Genomic DNA, 20236 nt, shown 5'->3' on the forward strand with positions numbered 1-20236 from the left:
CTTTATAGTAGTTGTTTTTACTTTTGGTATTGTAGTGTTATGTGAAGAGGAAATAATACACTCAAATGTGTTATTAAAAATACCGATTCTTTTTGAAAAAGTAGCAATTCAGTTTCGAAAAGAATCATTTGGAAAAAAAATGATTTTTTTTTTTAATGTTATTTAAAGGTTAGTATGATGTTCCTGAAACATTCTTTCAATCATTTAAACACCTGCTGTGAACAAGCACTGAAAGAAAGAGAAATAAAAACACAAACTAACTCGTAAAAGGAAACCCATATTTTCCTACTAGGAAATCGGATTTTTCACGATTTGAGAGAGAGCTTATCCAATTTCCAGAAATAAAAGGCAATAAATTACAATAATTTCCTACTTGGAATCATGTATTTACCTACTAAATATTTTCCTACTAGGAAATCTTAGTTTCTTAATAGTATATATGCTTTGAGAGGGAGTTCATGTCCAATTTCCTAGTAGGAAATTACGAGATTCCAACTAGGAAAATACGAGTTTCCAACTAGGAAAATACGAGATTCCCAGTAGGAAAATACGAGTTTCCAACTAGGAAAATACAAGTTTTCTAGTAGGAAAAATACGAGATTCCCAGTAGGAAAATACGAGTTTCCAACTAGGAAAATACGAGTTTTCTAGTAGGAAAAATACGAGATTCCCAGTAGGAAAATATGAGTTTCCTAGTAGGAAAAATACGAGATTCCCAGTAGGAAAATACAAGATTCCTAGTAGGAAATTGTAATTTATTGCCTTTACAATAAAAAAGTAGGAAATATGATTTGAGAGGGAGTTAATGTCCAACTTTCAGAATAAAGGTAATAAATTACAAAAAATTTCTACTCTGAAACTTGTATTTTCCTAGTTGTAAACTTTTATTTTCCTTGTAGGAAATACGATTGGAGAGGGAATTCATGGCCAATTTTGTTTTTTTAAAGAGAATAAATTACAATCATTTCCTACTAGCAATCTCATATTTTTCTACTAGGAAATCGAAATTTTTCTGTAGGAAATACGATTTGAGAGGGAGTTCACGTCCAATTTCTAGAGTAAAGGCAATGAATTTTCCTACTAGGAATCTCATTCTCCTACTAGGAAATTTGTATTTTCCTACAAAGAACTTGCAATAATTTATTGCTCGTATTTCATTTTCAGGACAATGAGATGCACAACAGTTCTCCGAAAAGGTCTTTAATTTTTGGTATCATGGTTAACGTTGTATCATCTGAGCAGCCAGGCACAGCTCGTACAAGACTGCATAAAATGTCAGCACTACAGCAGCGAAGTCTTTCTTGTGTCTCACCTTGCAACCACGCTTAACAATGTACATTTAAAATAAACATACATTAACAGAAGACAATTTAGTGCTTGACCACTAATTAACAGCATCGATGAGACATTGCTGACATTTAATTGATTATAGCACAATATTTCTTTACTACTGTATAGGACTACTACTAGAGGTGCTAATGTTCTTGATATGTTATTTTAGTGACAAATTACAAAACTTTCCTAGTAGCAATCTTGTATTTTCCTACTAGGAAATATGAGTTTCCTTCTAATAAATACGATTTAAGAGGCAGTTCATGTCCAATTTCCAGAGAAAAAGCAATAAATTACAATAATTTTCTACTAGGAAACTCATATTTTCCTAGTTGGGAACTCGTATTTTCCTACTAGGAGTTTCCTTCTAGTAAATACGATTTAAGAGGCAGTTCATGTCCAATTTCCAGAGAAAAGGCAATAAATTACAATCATTTCCTACTAGCAATCTCATATTTTTCTACTAGGAAATCGAAATTTTTCTGTAGGAAATACGATTTAAGAGGCAGTTAATTTCCAATTTCAAGAGTAAAGGCAATAAATTATGACAATTCCCAGTAGGAATCTTCTATTGTCCTAGTAGGAAACTTGTATTTTCTCATATCAAACTCATATTTTCCTACTAGGAAATATAAGTTTCCATGTAGGAAATACGATTTGAGGGGGAGTTCATGTCCAATTTCCTAGTAGGAAATTACAAATTTCCTAGTAGGAAATTACAAATTTCCTAGTAGGAAAATCCGAATTTCCTAGTAGGAAAATACGAGTTTGCAACTAGGAAAATACGAGATTCCCAGTAGAAAAATACGAGTTTCCAACTAGGAAAATACGAGTTTCCAACTAGGAAAATAAGAGTTTCCTAGTAGGAAAATACGAGATTCCCAGTAGAAAAATACGAGTTTCCAACTAGGAAAATACGAGTTTTCTAGTAGGAAAAATATGAGATTCCCAGTAGGAAAATATGAGTTTCCTAGTAGGAAAAATAAGAGATTCCCAGTAGGAAAATACAAGATTCCTAGTAGGAAATTGTAATTTATTGCCTTTACAATGGAAAGTAGGAAATATGATTTGAGAGGGAGATAATGTCCAACTTACAGAATAAAGGCAATAAATTACAATAATTTTCTACTAGGAAACTAGTATTTTCCTAGTTGGAAACTTATTTTTCTTGTAGGAAATACGATTGGAGAGGGAATTCATGGCCAATTATTATTTTTTTTTTAAAGACAATAAATTACAATCATTTCCTACTAGCAATCTCATATTTTCCTACTAGGAAATCAGAATTTTTCTGTAGGAAATACGATTTGAGAGTGAGTTCATGTCCAATTTTCATAGTAAAGGCAATGAATTTTCTTACTAGGAAATTCGAATGCTCGCATTTCATTTTCAGGACAATGAGATGCACAACAGTTCTCTAAAAAGGTCTTTATTTTTGGTATCATGGTTAACGTTGTATTATCTGAGCAGCCAGGCACAGCTCGTACAAGACTGCATAAAATGTCAGCACTACAGCAGCGAAGTCTTTCTTGTGTCTCACCTTGCAACCACACTTAACAATGTACATTTAAAATAAACATACATTAACAGAAGACAATCTAGTGCTTGACCACTAATTAACAGCATCGATGAGACATTGCTGACATTTAATTGATTATAGCACAATATTACTTTACTACTGTATAGGACTACTACTAGAGGTGCTAATGTTCTTGATATGTTATTTTAGTGACAAATTACAAAACTTTCCTAGTAGCAATCTTGTATTTTCCTACTAGGAAATATAAGTTTCCTTCTAATAAATACGATTTAAGAGGCAGTTCATGTGCAATTTCCAGAGAAAAAGCAATAAATTACAATAATTTTCTACTAGGAAACTCATATTTTCCTAGTTGGTAACTCGTATTTTCCTACTAGGAGTTTCCTTCTAGTAAATACGATTTAAGAGGCAGTTCATGTCCAATTTCCAGAGAAAAGGCAATAAATTACAATCATTTCCTACTAGCAATCTCATATTTTTCTACTAGGAAATCGAAATTTTTCTGTAGGAAATACGATTTAAGAGGCAGTTCATTTCCAATTTCAAGAGTAAAGGCAATAAATTATAACAATTCCCAGTAGGAATCTTCTATTGTCCTAGTAGGAAACTTGTATTTTCTCATATCAAACTCATATTTTCCTACTAGGAAATATAAGTTTCCATGTAGGAAATACGATTTGAGGGGGAGTTCATGTCCAATTTCCTAGTAGGAAAATACAAGTTTTCTAGTAGGAAAAATACGAGATTTCCAGTAGGAAAATACGAGTTTCCAACTAGGAAAATACGAGTTTCCAACTAGGAAAATAAGAGTTTTCTAGTAGGAAAAAAACGAGTTTCCTAGTAGAAAATACGAGATTCCCAGTAGAAAAATACGAGTTTCCAACTAGGAAAATACGAGTTTTCTAGTAGGAAAAATATGAGATTCCCAGTAGGAAAATATGAGTTTCCTAGTAGGAAAAATAAGAGATTCCCAGTAGGAAAATACAAGATTCCTAGTAGGAAATTGTAATTTATTGCCTTTACAATGGAAAGTAGGAAATATGATTTGAGAGGGAGATAATGTCCAACTTACAGAATAAAGGCAATAAATTACAATAATTTTCTACTAGGAAACTAGTATTTTCCTAGTTGGAAACTTATTTTTCTTGTAGGAAATACGATTGGAGAGGGAATTCATAGCCAATTATTATTTTTTTTTTTAAAGACAATAAATTACAATCATTTCCTACTAGCAATCTCATATTTTCCTACTAGGAAGTCAGAATTTTTCTGTAGGAAATACGATTTGAGAGTGAGTTCATGTCCAATTTTCATAGTAAAGGCAATGAATTTTCTTACTAGGAAATTCGAATGCTCGCATTTCATTTTCAGGACAATGAGATGCACAACAGTTCTCTAAAAAGGTCTTTATTTTTGGTATCATGGTTAATGTTGTATCATCTGAGCAGCCAGGCACAGCTCGTACAAGACTGCATAAAATGTCAGCACTACAGCAGCGAAGTCTTTCTTGTGTCTCACCTTGCAACCACACTTAACAATGTACATTTAAAATAAACATACATTAACAGAAGACAATTTAGTGCTTGACCACTAATTAACAGCATCGATGAGACATTGCAGACATTTAATTGGCAGAATAAATGAACAAGAACATCTAGAATTTGAAATAGAAAATATACCCCTCATGGTGTTAATATACTGTAATGTTTTGGTTATATTGATTATAGCACAATATTATTTTAAGGCTTCCTTGTAAAGAATGCCCTTCTTTAATTACAGGACTACTGTACATGAATAACATAGTTTTTATCCTAATAACACTCTAGACACTAGAGACACCAGGCCCTTTATTTGTGACACGTTAAATGTGCACAGGCATTGTAGGATAGCACATCCTCTAGAGGTGCTAGTGTTCTTGATATGTTATTTTAGTGACAGTTGGGAAAAGAAATCAAAGCCTGCTGAGTTAAGCAGATTACTGACGAGATGGTGATGATGATGCATTTATTTAGGCTGCTGACTGGATGGCTTCCAGGTCTTGGGGCTTCTGGGAAGGTTTTGAGTATGGCATATTTAAAAAAAAAAACATGATTCTCATTCTCTCTCCTCCTATGCATTTCTCTAAATCATGGCTCTTCATGTAAAGAGTCCACAGCCTCCAACAGGTGGAGGGCAAGGCTATACTGGGCATGGTTTTCAGGGAGCATCTCGATGACTTTGTTTATCAGTTGACCGCTCTGAGACAGAGGAACTGAAGGACAGCGCAGCTCACTGGGGTCCTAAAAACACACAAACCATGATACAGGTGAGTGTAAGATGGTAAGAGATTGGCGAACTGTGCAGCCCGTGTATTCTTACCATAGCCTTCAGCCAGGTGCAGAGGGTGGGTGGCAGACGGGCCAGCAGCTCCATGTTGGGTTTAGTCTGTGACTGGGAGTGGAGTAGGGAGAAAGAGAGTCTCTGACCAGTCAACACCAGAAGCTGAGAGCCCAAAACATCCTTGTCCTGCACTTCCATCATCACCTGAGAGATTACGATAGACAGAAAAAAAATATTGGAAAAAATGACAAGAAAAAAAGAAGAAAAATGACAAAAATAAAAATATATATACATACAGAAAAAAGAGGATAGAGAATAAAGAAAGAAAATTACAAAAAAAGAGAAAAAAGAAAGAGAAAAATAAGAACAAAAAGGAGAAAATAAATAAAAATAAAAATGAATAAATATAAATTACAAACAAATAAAAGTAAGACAAAGAAAAAGATCATTAGCATATATATTTTTTATATATATTTCATTCCTGTATGAATTCACAATGTGTGCGTGTATGTGTGCGCGATACCTCCTCTGCCCGCGAGTCCAGGCCCTGGTTGTAGAGCTCACAAACGAGGTGTCTGCGCAGTATGTCAGAATTGACTTGCAGTAGAGATGAGAGCTCCATACACACGGATGGCCACATGTCTTCAGCGCCGCTGTGTTTCACACCGTTCTCCTCAGCTTCAGCTAGAACCTTCACCCAGCCTGTTAACACGTTCATCAGAAACTGCACACACAATAATACATCAACTTTGGATTCAGAGGTGAGCTATAAACATCTTTCGACCTGTCATCCAAGAATCTTTTTTAGTTAATGTGTGGTCAACATTTCACTGTCACTATACAAAATGCATGTTAGACAGAATACAAAATAAAACTTTTAATATTTTGGTTGGAGGCATTCTTGTTGAAAGCAGTTCTGACTCACTTCTTGTCTCATAGCCACAAGGTTGGGGTCCATATCTCCACTGGGCAGCAACTGAATGGATGCCAAATCTCTAAAAAACGCATTCTTTCCCTGTAGATGACAATAAAAAAAGACAACATGAATTAAAAGCAAAAGAACCTGCAGTCGGCGTGAAGCGGAAATTGTGATAATCTTTTTTTCTTTGGAGTGATGTACAGTACAGTCCAAAAGTTTGGAACCACTAAGATTTTTAATGTTTTTAAAAGAAGTTTCGTCTGCTCACCAAGGCTACATTTATTTAATTAAAAATACAGTAAAAAACAGTAATATTGTGAAATATTATTACAATTTAAAATAACTGTGTACTATTTAAATATATTTGACAAAGTAATTTATTCCTGTGATGCAAAGCTGAATTTTCAGCATCGTTACTCCAGTCTTCAGTGTCACATGATCCTTCAGAAATCATTCTAATATGCTGATCTGCTGCTCAAGAAACATTTATGATTATTTTCAATGTTGAAAACAGTTGTGTACTTTTTTTTTCAGGATTCCTTGATGAATAGAAAGTTCAAAAGAACAGCATTTATCTGAAATACAAAGCTTCTGTAGCATTATACACTACCGTTCAAAAGTTTGGGGTCAGTAAGAATTTTTTTTTTTTTTTTTTTGAAAAATTAAAGAAATGAATACTTTTTTTCAGCAAGGATGCATTAAATCAATCAAAAGTGGCAGTAAAGACATTTATAATGTTACAAAAGATTAGATTTCAGATAAACACTGTTCTTTTGAACTTTCTATTCATCAAATAATCCTGAAAAAAAAATATTGTACACAAATATTTTGTACAATTGTACACATTAAATGTTTCTTGAGCAGCAGATCAGCATATTAGAATGATTTCTGAAGGATCATGTGACACTGAAGACTGGAGTAATGATGCTGAAAATTCAGCTTTGCCATCACAGGAATAAATTACTTTGTGAAATATATTCAAATAGAAAACAGTTATTTTAAATTGTAATAATATTTCACAATATTACTGTTTTTACTGTATTTTTAATTAAATAAATGTAGCCTTGGTGAGCAGACGAAACTTCTTTTAAAAACATTAAAAATCTTAGTGGTTCCAAACTTTTGGACTGTACTGTATATCGGAGTGAAATGGCATATCGAACGAGAAAAAAAAAAAAGTAGGGCAAGACTTGCTAATTTGCTTTTCAAGATTTTGCTAATTGCTGCGATTTCATGCGAGTAACAGACTGCTGGAGGCGACGGATTATTGTTCAGTCCTTATGTTGGTGAGCATGTCAACAGATGTGGTCGCAGGAGGGAAGGGAAGTGAAGTTATAATGATGTGCACGGATAAATCATTTATAAAAAAAAAAAAACTGCAACATTCAAAAAAAATAAATGACAGATACATAGTTGAGTGTGACAGGAAATTATTGGGTCGGTGCATGTTGCAAGTTTTACGAGTCAACCCTGTGTCACCCACATCACTTCATCATGACTGAAGTTTTGGTAAGGTGTGCATGTATAAATGCATAATATAATAGTGGTTTTGTTTTCCTTGTCCTTTGTTTTTACCTTGCTGTCGAACAGACTGAGCGGTTTCAGGCGCAGAGAGAAGGTCAATGCAGCATGTAGCAGTGACGCTAACACACAATGATGCTGAACGAGAGGATAGTGGACGGATCTCTGATCCAGAGCTAACTCCACAATAGACACTGGACCCTCAGCGCCGCCCCACACTTCCTCCACACACACATCTGGAGCAGACACTTCCTCCACCCCTGAATCCGCCTGAGAGAGAAAAGAAGTTTAGAATATATTTCACACTTTTATTTCAACCCATGAAGTGCCAACCATTATTGAAAAAGCCACAATAACTTAAGGCATGCTTCCACGCATGCATCAACTGTTTGATCAGTCCTTACTCTGGAGAAAAAAGGAAAGGAAGGAAGAAAAGAGGAAGATGAGACCTCCATCAGAGCCTGCAGTAACTGCACGGAGGACCCCAGGAAACTCCTCATGGCTGCGTCTCCCATTCCGACATCCTAAACACACACACACACACGTTAATTCAAATGAAACACATCTAAATTGAATTCATTCTTTGTGTCTTCTCTTACCCGTCTGCACAGCCGGTCTTTAGGTGCCTTTCCCACCTAGATCAACACATGCAAAGTCAAGTTATTTCATCTTAATCACAGCACACAGAGACAGAGCCAGAGTACACAGACACACAAACCTTCTCCATTAGGAAGGCAGCAGCTGAAAACCGCTTGACTATGAAGGTCTGCCACATCATAGCAGAGACACCTGGGGGAAGAGCATAGTTGAGGGAGAGAGAGTTATCCTTCTGTTGTGGCAACTTCCTATTCATTGATTAGCCAACAGAAACCAGCTTTCACTTAGTCAATATATGTCATTTTTATTATTGACTCTTACCTAACTGAATGTGAGGACTGGAGATCATCTTCAAAAACTCCACTGACCATTCCAAGTACTGCCCCACCTAAACAGAAAGAGAGAGATGAAGTGTCCTCTGTGATTGGCTGATATTTCTTCAGTATTACTAAACAGCCAATTACAGTTAGTTCACTGCTACATTAACAATTTTTAGTAGTTTTAGAGTTTTGGAAACTAATAAAGGCAATTATTTCACTAAATTAATATCAATTAACGAAAAACAAAAGTCATTTGGTTCCAGTATTTATTTTTTAGCTCTAAATGAGAACTGGTTATTGGTTCCCAACCCTATTATAAGAAAGCTTTAAAGTCTTTACCTCTGGGTCTTTGTTCCACTGAACCACATTTTCCCAGCTACAGTGCGCAAACAGAACGTCAGGAGACAGAGAGCTTGGGAACCGCTGACACACACACTCCAGCAGCTCTGAGACAACACACACACACATGCTTTTGTCAAACACAAAACACACACACAGATGGCTAAAAGAAACCACCATAGAACCATTTTAATTGATCTAACATCTAAGTCATATGATCAAGAATCTCCACGGTTACCCTCCAGTTTCTCTTCCCTGCCTTGCTGAAAGGGCTGTTCCGTGGGCTCATTCTCTCCCCTCCGTTGAAGAATATTCCTCAAGAGATCTGGAGACAAACCCTGTCTGAAGATATATTTTGAAACACAGTCTGCTACACCACCTAAAAGACAAAAAACAAAAATATTAAAACACTATAAATTACTTAGCATTTTACTCCAAGGGTCACAGTTGTGCTGCTTAACATTTTAGTGGAAAACGTGATTTTTTTTTTTACACAATTTTTCGATAGAGTTCAAAAGAGCAGCATTAATTTAAACAGAAATCTTTTGTCACTGTCACTTTTGATTAATCTATGGCATCCTTGCTGAATAAAACTATTAATTACTTAAAAATCTAACTGACCCTAAACTTTGGAATGTGTATGTGTGTTTTATGCACCTCTGCCACTCTCCAATAGTGTTTTGACTGAGCAGCGTGTAACAGCGCCCCCTGTAGAGCCCTGAGGAGACGGCAGACAAAGAAGCGTCTGCAGAGCAAGAACATCCTCCAGCTGCTTTATACACACCACCCACTGCTCCAACTCCAGAGAAACACATTCCCACCCCTCCTGAAACTGCAGAGAGAGAGAGAGAGTTACACACACACTGCACCAATTCTACTGATACAGAAAAAAAAGACACACACAGGCACCTTGCTCTCTGCCAGCCTGGTGATGGCATTCTTGGCTACACGATGAGCGACTAGAGCAGCCAGTAGTGCGGAGGCCGCGCTCTCAGACTGAACACATGCTGTGCGGACCTGCTGCCACCAGGGTGAGACACACTGGCCATCCCATGACTCATCTACTGCTCCTGATGCACACACATTTGAAATATTAATATACATGATAAAATATAGAGGACACAAGGTCAGTCTCTGCTACAGATGATGTTAAAAACCTTTCATGGAGCTGAGGGTAGACAGCAATGTGTGCAGGTGTGAAACGGCGTCTGGGCACTTCAGTACTTCTTTCTCTTTGTTCAGCCAAACTGACAAGAGCAAAGACTGCCAGATAGAGAGAGAAATAAACACAATGTGAAATCAAAAGGAGAGATTTTCATAAAAAGCAAAAATCTCAGCAAATTCAAAAACATTTTTTTTCTTTTTTACATCACTTTATTTTACCAATAGCTGCTGAGGGCTGATGCCACTTTCCTGCAGAGTCTCACACACTCTCTGTAAAGGACTCTGTCCAGACAGACAACCCCAGAAAAGGAAACTACCTGAAGGCATACAAAGTCACACATCAATTAATCGCTTATATAATAAATGAGTGATGCACCAATATTAAAATTCTGAAGATAAAGATAATTAGTTGTATGTTATGGCTGAGAACCTTTATATGGCCATTATTAATATTACACTGTATAATATTTTGTTTAAATACATAAAAAAAAAATTATAAAAAAAAAATAAAACCAATCATTTAAAATGCTACAAGGGAATTTAGGCAGTACAAAAATGGATATTCATTTTGAGATTTGCCAAAGAAAACATTTGGTTATTGTTGTGTTCACTGGTGTTTTTAAAGATTAACATTAAGTAAATATTAGGGTAAATCAACCAATATATGAAAAAATCTCTAAAATATCAAATGGCACCTACACATTGTGTACCCCTAAATTAATACTTACACAAAATGTAAAACAATAAACATTTATGACACTTAAAGTCCCCCTGCTGTCAATAATTGTATCCCTTATTCCCTTAAAATTACATATTTTGGTAGATTTTTTTTCTTTTCCTGTGAAAATAATTTCTTCATGCCTAAAAATAGATTGAATGTAACACTACTCGCTTGTTTCATTTTATATACGTGGATCAACTCGGAGTACCTCATCCAATCAGTCAACTGTAGTAAACACAAATGGGACAGTCTACGGTCTCATGGACTTAACAGACACGTGCACAAGGCAACCATTGTCCATTGTTCACAAGACCGAAAGTGCAACTGAAGTGTGCCTTAGATGATCTGAACATCATAGAAAGCCCTGACTCACACGTTGACGGGATACTTCACATGTTTGAGACGGTAGGAATTGTCGGCAGGAACTGTCTTTAATACACTGCAGTTTTAAGGAGAAAATACTCAGCAATGGTGTTGACTGATGAATTTGCACAAGGTTTGTCTTAAACCATGTTAGAAATACCACATAAGCCATATAAACAACACTAAAAACTTGATTTTCAGCACAGGGGTCTTTAAAACTTTTAAAAAATGCACAAAAATAAATGCACAGCAGGGAGTGTTTTACCCAGTTGAGTCCAGTCGGTATCGGGTTGTTTAATCACTCTGAGCTCTCCATTCACCCATTCCAGCTGAGACAGAAATGTTCGGACTGGCAGTGGCCCACTAGAGTCTTGAGCAAATGAGACGCAGGGCCGAGAGTTCATCTCTGTGTATCGTTGCAGGACTGGGCCAACACGAGCAAGATCCTCCTCAATAGAAAACGACGGCTGTACATAGAGCAGAAGCCTTTAGTTCAAATCTTGGTGTGACAATGATACATTAGTTTAGGTTAACTGTATAGTGTTTGTTAGAGTTGTCAAAAGTACCGACTTCGGTACCTAGTAAATTTGAAAAATCTGACGCTTTGAGTGCCGTTGAGCGGATTCGAAACACCTCCGATTGGCCATTGTGTTGATGCGCTCATCGGATATCTGTGATTGGCTTCAATGATCAACGCTTCAAAAAAGTTGTAAACAGTTATCAATGACGCTCTTCATCGAGCGCTTACTTTGAAAGCAGGCATCCATCACGGACCAGTCCGTAGATAGACATTTGCTTTCAAATGTTCCCACTCCCACTTTCAAAGTCAAACACTTCCGTGTGCTTTCAAACACTCCTGTGCGCTGATCATTGTAGCCAATCACAGACATATCTGATGAGCACGTCAACACAATGGCCAATCAGAGATGTTTATGAATCCGCTAAACAGCGCTCAAAGCATCACGTTTTTAAAATTTCAGTATCGATTGGTACCGAAGTCGGTACTTTTGACAACTCTAGTGTCTGTGTGCATGTGTTACTCACATGTTCTGGCTCAGTGGGTGATGTATCTGGTGTGTGCAGTAATTGAACATCTGTATAGAGCTGGAGAAGTTTGAGCTGGGATGAACAAAACTGCAGCAGCGACTCATCCACTGCTTCAGGATCTAATACGAAAACACATGAAAAAAAGTGTTTAAAAATGAAAAATACACAACGGCCAGTTAGGATTGTGGGAGTTACCTTGTTCTTTCAGGCTAGCCAATAATGCACGAGTAACGTGGGTCAGACAGGACACTGGTGCATTCTTATTGGACAGCAGTGACTCCAGGGCCTGTCAATCAATAAGATATTTTATTAAAGAATTTATAAACATATTTAAAGTGTGTATGTTAGTATGTGTGTTTTACTAACCTGTTTCTTAATAGCTGGATGTTTAATGTCCAGTAAAACACTTTGTGCTTCACTCTCAAGCAGAGCTGTCAAAGGTCAACTCAAACATGTGAACACAGTGCAATAGAACTAAAACACAAGTCTTAAAAAAAGACAGATTGAAGGTGTTCTGATGTATATGCATGGTCTCTCATGAATATTAATGAGGTATATCTGACCTGGCTCCACCTCCCTGGCCCTCAGTAGAGTGGTAAGTCTCCTCAGCAGGTGCATGTCTTTAGCACGCTCACTCTTCTTATCACTGACCAACACACAGAATAGAGACATCTGTGCTCACCTGCATTATGTGGGGTTTTTTGTTCATGAATATTTATGTATGAGCGTGTACCTGAGTGCCAGGTGGAATGGTATGGTGATAGCTCTCAAGGCTCCATTAACCTGGTCAAACAGACACACCTGCTGTGTGTGTATTTGCCAGCCCTGACTGGTTACACTATTCACACCCATTAACCTGTGACCTGCGTACAGCAGCCTGAAAGAGAGAGTCATGAATGAATATGCATTATCGAATTGTAGCAATGTTTTTTAAGCTTTTTGCCCGAGTGTGTACCTGCAATTTTTGCCTACAGTAAAAGCCCCTACTCGTGGTCCATGCTGAGTTCCCCACACCTCTAAAATGCCCCTACGTGGGGCATAAATCACCAGAAACTGGGCGTGCCGGCGGGGCATAGAGGGAGATGTGGCTACATCTCTCTCCCCAGGAGCCTCTGACACCTGCACCCACCCAAGCTGAGCGTCACGATAGCCTACACACATAATACAGACAATAGGAAAAAATATTATTGTTTATATACACTACAGTTTAAAAGAAATATTATTACAATTTATAATAACGGTTTTCAGTTTTTATACATTTTAAAATGTAATTTATTCCTCTTATGGCATAGCTGAATTTTCAGAAGCCATTACTTTCATTTTCATTTTCACATGATCTTTCAGAAATCATTTGGTGCCCAAGAAACATTTCTTATTAAGAAATTGTGCTGCTTAATATAAAACTTTGTTCAGGATTCTTTGAAGAATAGCAAGTTCAAAAGAACAGCATTTATTTGAAACAGAAACCTTATGTAAAATTATAAATGTCTTTACTGTCACTTTTGTACGGAAGAGGATTAGGGCCAAGCAATAATAAAAAAATAAAACCATCTCGAGATTAAAGTTGTTAAATTTCGAGAAAAAACTCGTTACATTTCGAGAAAAAAGTTGAGATAAAATGTTGAGAATAAAGTCATTAAATTATGAGAATAAAGTCGTTAAATTACGAATTTGTTCTCATAATTTAACAACTTTTTTTCTCGTAATTTAATGACTTTATTCTGGACTTAATGCTTGGCCCTAATCCTCTTCCGTACTTTTGACAGTTCAATGAATAAAAACATTCTTTAAAAACATTTACACACAACATTTAAAAACATTTCTTTAAAAAAAAAAAATACCTCAAAAACATTTGAACAGTAGTGTAGAGTGTATATATATATATATATATATATATATATATAATTTACATTATTGCATATTACATTTTATAAATAATATTATAAATATAAATATTATATTTTATTGTTTTTTTTTAGTTTTATTTATAAATAATTATATAATTAAAGTATATAATTATATAATTAAAGTATATATTTAATAATTGTATTTAAAACAAATATAAATATTATTTTACAATAATAATCTTTATCCTTAATTATTTTAATGTTTTAAAGATTAAATTCACAGTTGAATGCTTTTAGTTTTTTCAAAACTAAAATATCATTTATTACAAAAAAATAACTTTTAACTACACATTTTCATATGGACAAACAGTCCATACCGATTTGCTCAAATGTTTTTGAGTGCATTCGTTCACTAAAGAATTCACCACACTGATTCAAATCTTGTCACGAGATACTTGTGCAATTTAATAGGTTCATAAGATGCTTGTTCGCATATCAGACTTCATTAGTTGCGCTACACTGCTCACCCTTCCACATCCTGATAGCGATGCCTCGTGCCACATCCAACAGCGTGACTCTGCCAAAGTCATCTGTGACTCCAGCCATAGTGTTACATGGAGAGAGACAGATAGACTCGCCATGTCGACGAGAATCTGGAAGACCAAACCTGATGAAAGCAGGAAAATAAAATTGTGCACTTAAATGAGTTAAATGTGGTGTGTATCAGTGTTTGGTAAGTTACTCTAAAAAAAGACTTCTAAAGTGAGAAGTTTAGATTAAAACATACATTTCGACATTAGACATAAAATTTTGGTGTTATATCCACTATTGTTTTATATAGAACTGTTCTATAGTCTATACAGTTTATTACATCAGAAGAATTTAATTACAGAAAAATTAAGAGTAATCCTTTACTTTTCAAAGGAAATGCATGACATGTGTGTATATGATTAAAAGAAGTTAAAAAGCAACGTTGGAAGGCAGTGTGACTGCATACAGATTTACCTAACTGGAAGGGCTGTGGCCGGCTCCACCTTAGGCTTCTGTTTCTGCACTGACTCCTCTTCATTTTTAGTCTTCCATCCCAACCAACCACTATGGAGGAAGAAAAGAGAGACAGAGACCAAGAATGAGTAAACATGGCGTGAGCTTGAACACAACAGGCCAGTGCTAATGAGAGCCAAGAGTAAAAAAAAAAATAACCCAGACACACAGACCTGGCAGCACTGAACAGAGCTGATGTGAGTTTGCTGGCCACAGCCAGAGCCACATGAGACAGAAGAGGCTGAGAACTGCCCTGAGGTATGAGAGGAAAAATGGCCATAATCAACGAGAGCTACAAATAAGCCACAAGCACCAAAAACAGACCAAGGAAAAGATGTGTGTGTTGCGGAGTTCGGAACCGCATACTAGTCTTACCATTTCTGCCATAAAAAGATATGATAAAAGGTAGTACGAGTAGTATACTAGTATGCAGATCTGAATTCAGCATGTGTGTTTGTACCTCTATAGCGTAGTAAAACCCAGTATAGGGTCCTCCACCCACTGCGATATACTGACTCATAGCAGGAGGGCTTCCTTTAACCGAAGCATGATATCCTCCAAGAATGGAGGCATTTTTCATCTGATCGAACACACTGAGAGTAGTAATACCTGAAAGAGACAGACATTACCTTACTACCAACTACCATTCAAAAGTTTGGGGTCAGCGAGAATGCATTAAATTGCTCAAAAGTGACAGTAAAAAGATTTCTAATATTACAAAATTAGTTTATATTTCAAATATATGCAGGTTCTCTTTGAGATTTATATTCATCAAAGAATTTCCACAAAAATATTAAGCAGCACAACTCTTTTCAACATTGATAATGAGAAGAAATGTTTCTTGAGCACCAAATCAGCATATTAGAATCAGCATACCCCAAAGTTTTGAACTATAGTGTATACTAACAGTTTTTCTACTATGCTGTAGCTTTCTGTTCAAAAAGGATAAAGAAGAAACTGTTAGAGAAATTAAATAAAAGAAATCTCTTTTACCGATGCTGGAATGGTCTGCAATTGTGTCCATATCTTGCAGGCTCCACTTCTTATAAGCCAGCGGCGGAGGCTGGATGACATCACTTCCTGCTGCTGCAGCTAAAAGGCAAAGGGACAGATACAGGGAATAAAAGGGTTTAAAACAAATAACATGAAAGAAAAAAAAAAAGAAAAATATATAAGGCACTACTGGTCACACTATAATCTGGTCAAAGCCTGATACACATTAATACACCAGCACTCTCTTTTACCTCTGGCAACCTGGTTTCGACAGGCACGTAAAGACTGGAAGAGACTGAAGCCATCGATGGTGACTAGGGCTGCTGGATACAAGATACTGAGCTCCTCATGCTGATAGAGAGACAGACATTTCAACATCCAATCAGAACATCATCGGAGTAAGCTAAGGTGTCATGTCTAACCATGCTAAGAATTGCATAAGAAGTGCTTTGTCCAGAACTGAATACATCAGTCAGTGTAAGAGGTATCGGTACCTGTTCCGTTACTCCAGGGTGACGTGGAATCTCATAGGTGCGACATTTGAGACGCAGCACAGGATCTTCATGCAACAACTGGGCCAACAGAAGAACACCACTCTACAAACAAACACATAATGGATAAGACCTGTGGATTGTCTGCTCTGCTAATACTGGTCTGGTTTTGATTAAATAAGACATATTAATGTTTATTATTAATGCATTAAAGAGTCCAATTCAGCTGGTGAGTTTATTGGTCAGAAAACACCACAGTACCTCTGTGTAGAAACGGACATAACCTGAGCTGAATCCAACCACAATACAGGTCCAATCGGGTCGGCCGGTAGAACTTCTAAACACATAAACAGATAATGAGCACATGCATTACCGTTCAAAATTTTGGGATGGTAAGATTTTTTTTTAAAGGTCCCCGAGAATTAAAAATTGAATTTATCTTGGCATAGTTAAATAACAAGTGTTCAGTACATGGAAATGACATACAGTGAGTTTCAAACTCCATTGTTTCCTCCTTCTTATATAAATCTCATTTGTTTAAAAGACCTCCGAGGAACAGGTGAATCTAAACATAACACCGACTGTTACGTAACAGTCAGGGTGTACGCCCCCAATATTTGCATATGCCAGCTCATGTTCAAGCATTAGACAAGGGCAGCCAGTATTAACGTCTGGATCTGTGCAGAGCTGAATCATCAGACTAGGTAAGCAAACAAGAACAATAGCGAAAAATGGCAGATGGAGTGATAATAACTGACATGATCCATGATAACATGATATTTTTAGTGGTATTTGTAAACTGTCTTTCTAAATGTTTCGTTAGCATGTTGCTAATGTACTGTTAAATGTGGTTAAAGTTACCATCGTTTCTTACTGTATTCACGGAGACAAGAGCCGTCGCTATTTTCATTTTTAAACACTTGCAGTCTGTATAATTCATAAACACAACTTCATTCTTTATAAATCTCTCCAACAGTGTAGCATTAGCCGTTAGCCACGGATCACAGCCTCAAACTCATTCAGAATCAAATGTAAACATCCAAATAAATACAATACTCACATAATCCGATGTATGCATGCAGCATGCATGACGAACACTTTGTAAAGATCCATTTTGTGGGTTATATTAGCTGTGTGAACTTTGTTTATGCTGTTAAAGGCAAGCACGAGCTCCGTGGGCGGGGAGCGCGAGATTTAAAGGGGCCGCAGCAGGAATCGGCTCATATTTAATGATGCCCCAAAATAGGCAGTTAAAAAAAATTTATTAAAAAAAATGTATTGGGTATTTTGAGCTGAAACTTCACAGACACATTCAGGGGACACCTTAGACTTATATTACATCTTGTAAAAAAACGTTCGATGGCACCTTTAATGTTTTTGAAAGAAATCTCTAATGCTAAACAAGGCTGCATTTATTTTATCAAAAATATAGTAAAAATAGTAATATTGTGAAATATTATTACAATTTAAAACAACTGAGCTGGATTTCCTGAAACAATCTTAACTCTGCGCCGTTCTTAAATTATACCTTAAGCTGTACCTTAACGTTAATATGAGTTTCCCGAAACTTTCTTAGTTAAGTATACCTTCTGTAAGTCATATTTTCGTAAGGTTGGTCTGGACCACTCTTAGCTATACCTTATCACTGTTGACAGTCAATCAGAATATAATTCTGAAGCTGTAATACACCCAGTGTTCGATTTGGATTATGGCAAAGAATAAAATGCAAAGATTCACTGCTAAATTCAAATGTGCTTTAGCACTGATCCAGAGACAGATGTGCGCTCTGCGCTTGTCATGTATCACAACTATTTGGTGTTTTTAACTTCATCAGGTTTATTTTAGGTTTCAGACATTTAAATACACATTTGAATTAAGTAGGCTACTGCATAAAAAAGACATTTATAGTTTGTTCAAATCAAATTCCATACACTGATGTCTGCGGAAGCTGCAACAATAACCTTTCAATTATATAATTTGAGGAAGATTTTTATTCATATCAGATACACTTTGTGTATGAAACAATAAAGTTTACTCTATTCTTATCCCAGTTCACCGGCCACATACTTTTTTTATGTATTTCAGGGAAGATTTTGTAAATCCGACAGCTCTGAATTGCCGTGCAAACTCATCGTGCAACAAAACACATTCACTTCCACATATTTTACAATCGGAATATATCATAAAATTCATGATATAGTTAACAAGTTTGTGAATATTTTGAATAAAAAATGAAAAAACTATATAATTGCAATATCTACCTGTCTGTCAGCTGCATGACGCATCTCCAAGGAATTAAAATTTTGTTCTTAAACTCACGCTGATGGGGGCTCCGCACCCCCAGAATATAGAAAAACTACAATATAGATTTAGTTTGCAATTTGGATTACATTTATAACATCCCATGAGTCCTGATAAATGCAATTTTTACTTCTGAAGTGCTTCTTTTTATAAAGAACACTGATTTCTTACATAACGCAGTGAAGCAGCCCCCTATATAGAGCGAATTATCGATTCTCGAGCCATCGATATCAACCAATTCAGCACCGCCGCCATGGACCTGGTAACGTCGTACTTAAGAAGATATACCTTAAGCAACCTCCTAAGGTATAGTTCGGGGAGCACACCTAGAAAAGGTATATATTCAGTTAAGGTCTACCTTTAGAGTCTTCGTAGCGCTAAGAGACAACGTTATCGGGAAATCCAGCCCTGATCTGTTTATATAGGAGTGTGCGTGTGACTGTGATGTTCTTACCTCTTCTGGCTGGCCAACGGAATACAGATAACACTACTGATACACTCTCTGTCAAAAGAAAAGAAAATTGAGAACAAATGAACAAAAATAAAAACATTATCTTTATTTCTTTTTGTTCTTCTGCTTCTTAGCATTCTATTTGTTACAATTCCTCTTATTATAAACATATATTTTTATTAAATGTTTACAAACTCCTCTACTCATAATATTGCCCAATCCTCTGTTTTTGTCTTGTACTCATCCATTCTTTTTTGTGGGATTAGATCCCACAAAATGTATGTTATTTTTTTATGATCAATCTTTATGTTATTTCCCATAAAACCATCCAATCCTGACCCTCCCCTCTCCTCTTCCATCTCTCACCCCTCTTCAATGCTCAGCGTTCCGCTCCAGGTCACAGTGAGGGTCATTTCCTCCTGCCCACTTTCAGCTGTCCGCCACTTAGCTGCCAATCAATCAATCAATTCACAAATGAGTTATACCAATCAATAATCATATACCAATCGATAAAAAAGAGATTTATCAGTACTGTGTGTATGTGTGCGTACCAGAGAGAAATGCGGCTTTATGCTCTCGAGCGATGACCAGCAGATCTGAGCAGGGTGAGAGAGACAGCACACAGTCCTGTAGCCAGGGGGTGCTTTGCTGCTGCTCCTCCTCCTCAGTCTAAGGAGAAGAACACACAATGGCAATTTTGTGGCATTTTGTCAAGTAAATAATGACATAATTTTCTTAATTTTTAAATACAAACCTGAGCTCCATCCTCTTTGCCGTCAGGATTCTCCCAGGAGCCCCAGTCTGAGTCATCCCACGTTAACTCATTCTCTAGAAAGAGAGAAAATGATGTGCTGTAAATAACGATAAATCTATTCACATTAAACAGTCGGCTCAATCTGGTCATTCAACCTCTGTGAGAGCTTACAT

The 20236-nt window shown here is 36.4% G+C and overlaps 1 protein-coding gene across 2 annotated transcripts in view; it reads right to left on the reverse strand.

The window, feature by feature from the left end:
• Positions 1-4263: 4263 nt before the first annotated feature.
• rab3gap2 (RAB3 GTPase activating protein subunit 2 (non-catalytic)) overlaps positions 4264-20236 on the reverse strand; it is a 17019-nt gene continuing 1046 nt past the window's right edge. Inside the window, exons 2-35 of one of the 2 annotated variants that reach the window (XM_048191309.1) lie at positions 20064-20137; positions 19861-19978; positions 19676-19757; positions 19313-19360; positions 16819-16894; positions 16561-16662; positions 16318-16417; positions 16067-16165; positions 15534-15682; positions 15247-15326; positions 15035-15124; positions 14557-14696; positions 13138-13333; positions 12916-13059; positions 12746-12828; positions 12549-12613; positions 12378-12468; positions 12180-12301; positions 11401-11602; positions 10271-10368; positions 10045-10150; positions 9797-9957; positions 9545-9719; positions 9126-9266; positions 8888-8994; positions 8550-8616; positions 8350-8420; positions 8231-8266; positions 8036-8155; positions 7686-7901; positions 6117-6206; positions 5715-5915; positions 5231-5395; positions 4264-5151 (exon numbers count right to left, since the gene is read on the reverse strand). In XM_048191309.1, coding sequence (XP_048047266.1) covers positions 4999-5151; positions 5231-5395; positions 5715-5915; positions 6117-6206; positions 7686-7901; positions 8036-8155; positions 8231-8266; positions 8350-8420; positions 8550-8616; positions 8888-8994; positions 9126-9266; positions 9545-9719; positions 9797-9957; positions 10045-10150; positions 10271-10368; positions 11401-11602; positions 12180-12301; positions 12378-12468; positions 12549-12613; positions 12746-12828; positions 12916-13059; positions 13138-13333; positions 14557-14696; positions 15035-15124; positions 15247-15326; positions 15534-15682; positions 16067-16165; positions 16318-16417; positions 16561-16662; positions 16819-16894; positions 19313-19360; positions 19676-19757; positions 19861-19978; positions 20064-20137 — 3968 coding nt within the window. In that variant the 3' untranslated portion in view covers positions 4264-4998. The remainder of the gene's footprint in view (positions 5152-5230; positions 5396-5714; positions 5916-6116; positions 6207-7685; positions 7902-8035; positions 8156-8230; positions 8267-8349; positions 8421-8549; positions 8617-8887; positions 8995-9125; positions 9267-9544; positions 9720-9796; positions 9958-10044; positions 10151-10270; positions 10369-11400; positions 11603-12179; positions 12302-12377; positions 12469-12548; positions 12614-12745; positions 12829-12915; positions 13060-13137; positions 13334-14556; positions 14697-15034; positions 15125-15246; positions 15327-15533; positions 15683-16066; positions 16166-16317; positions 16418-16560; positions 16663-16818; positions 16895-19312; positions 19361-19675; positions 19758-19860; positions 19979-20063; positions 20138-20236) is intronic. The other variant, XM_048191311.1, reaches the window with a different exon arrangement.

The sequence above is a fragment of the Megalobrama amblycephala genome, linkage group LG5 (assembly GCF_018812025.1).
Source record: "Megalobrama amblycephala isolate DHTTF-2021 linkage group LG5, ASM1881202v1, whole genome shotgun sequence".
Lineage (NCBI taxonomy): Eukaryota > Metazoa > Chordata > Actinopteri > Cypriniformes > Xenocyprididae > Megalobrama > Megalobrama amblycephala.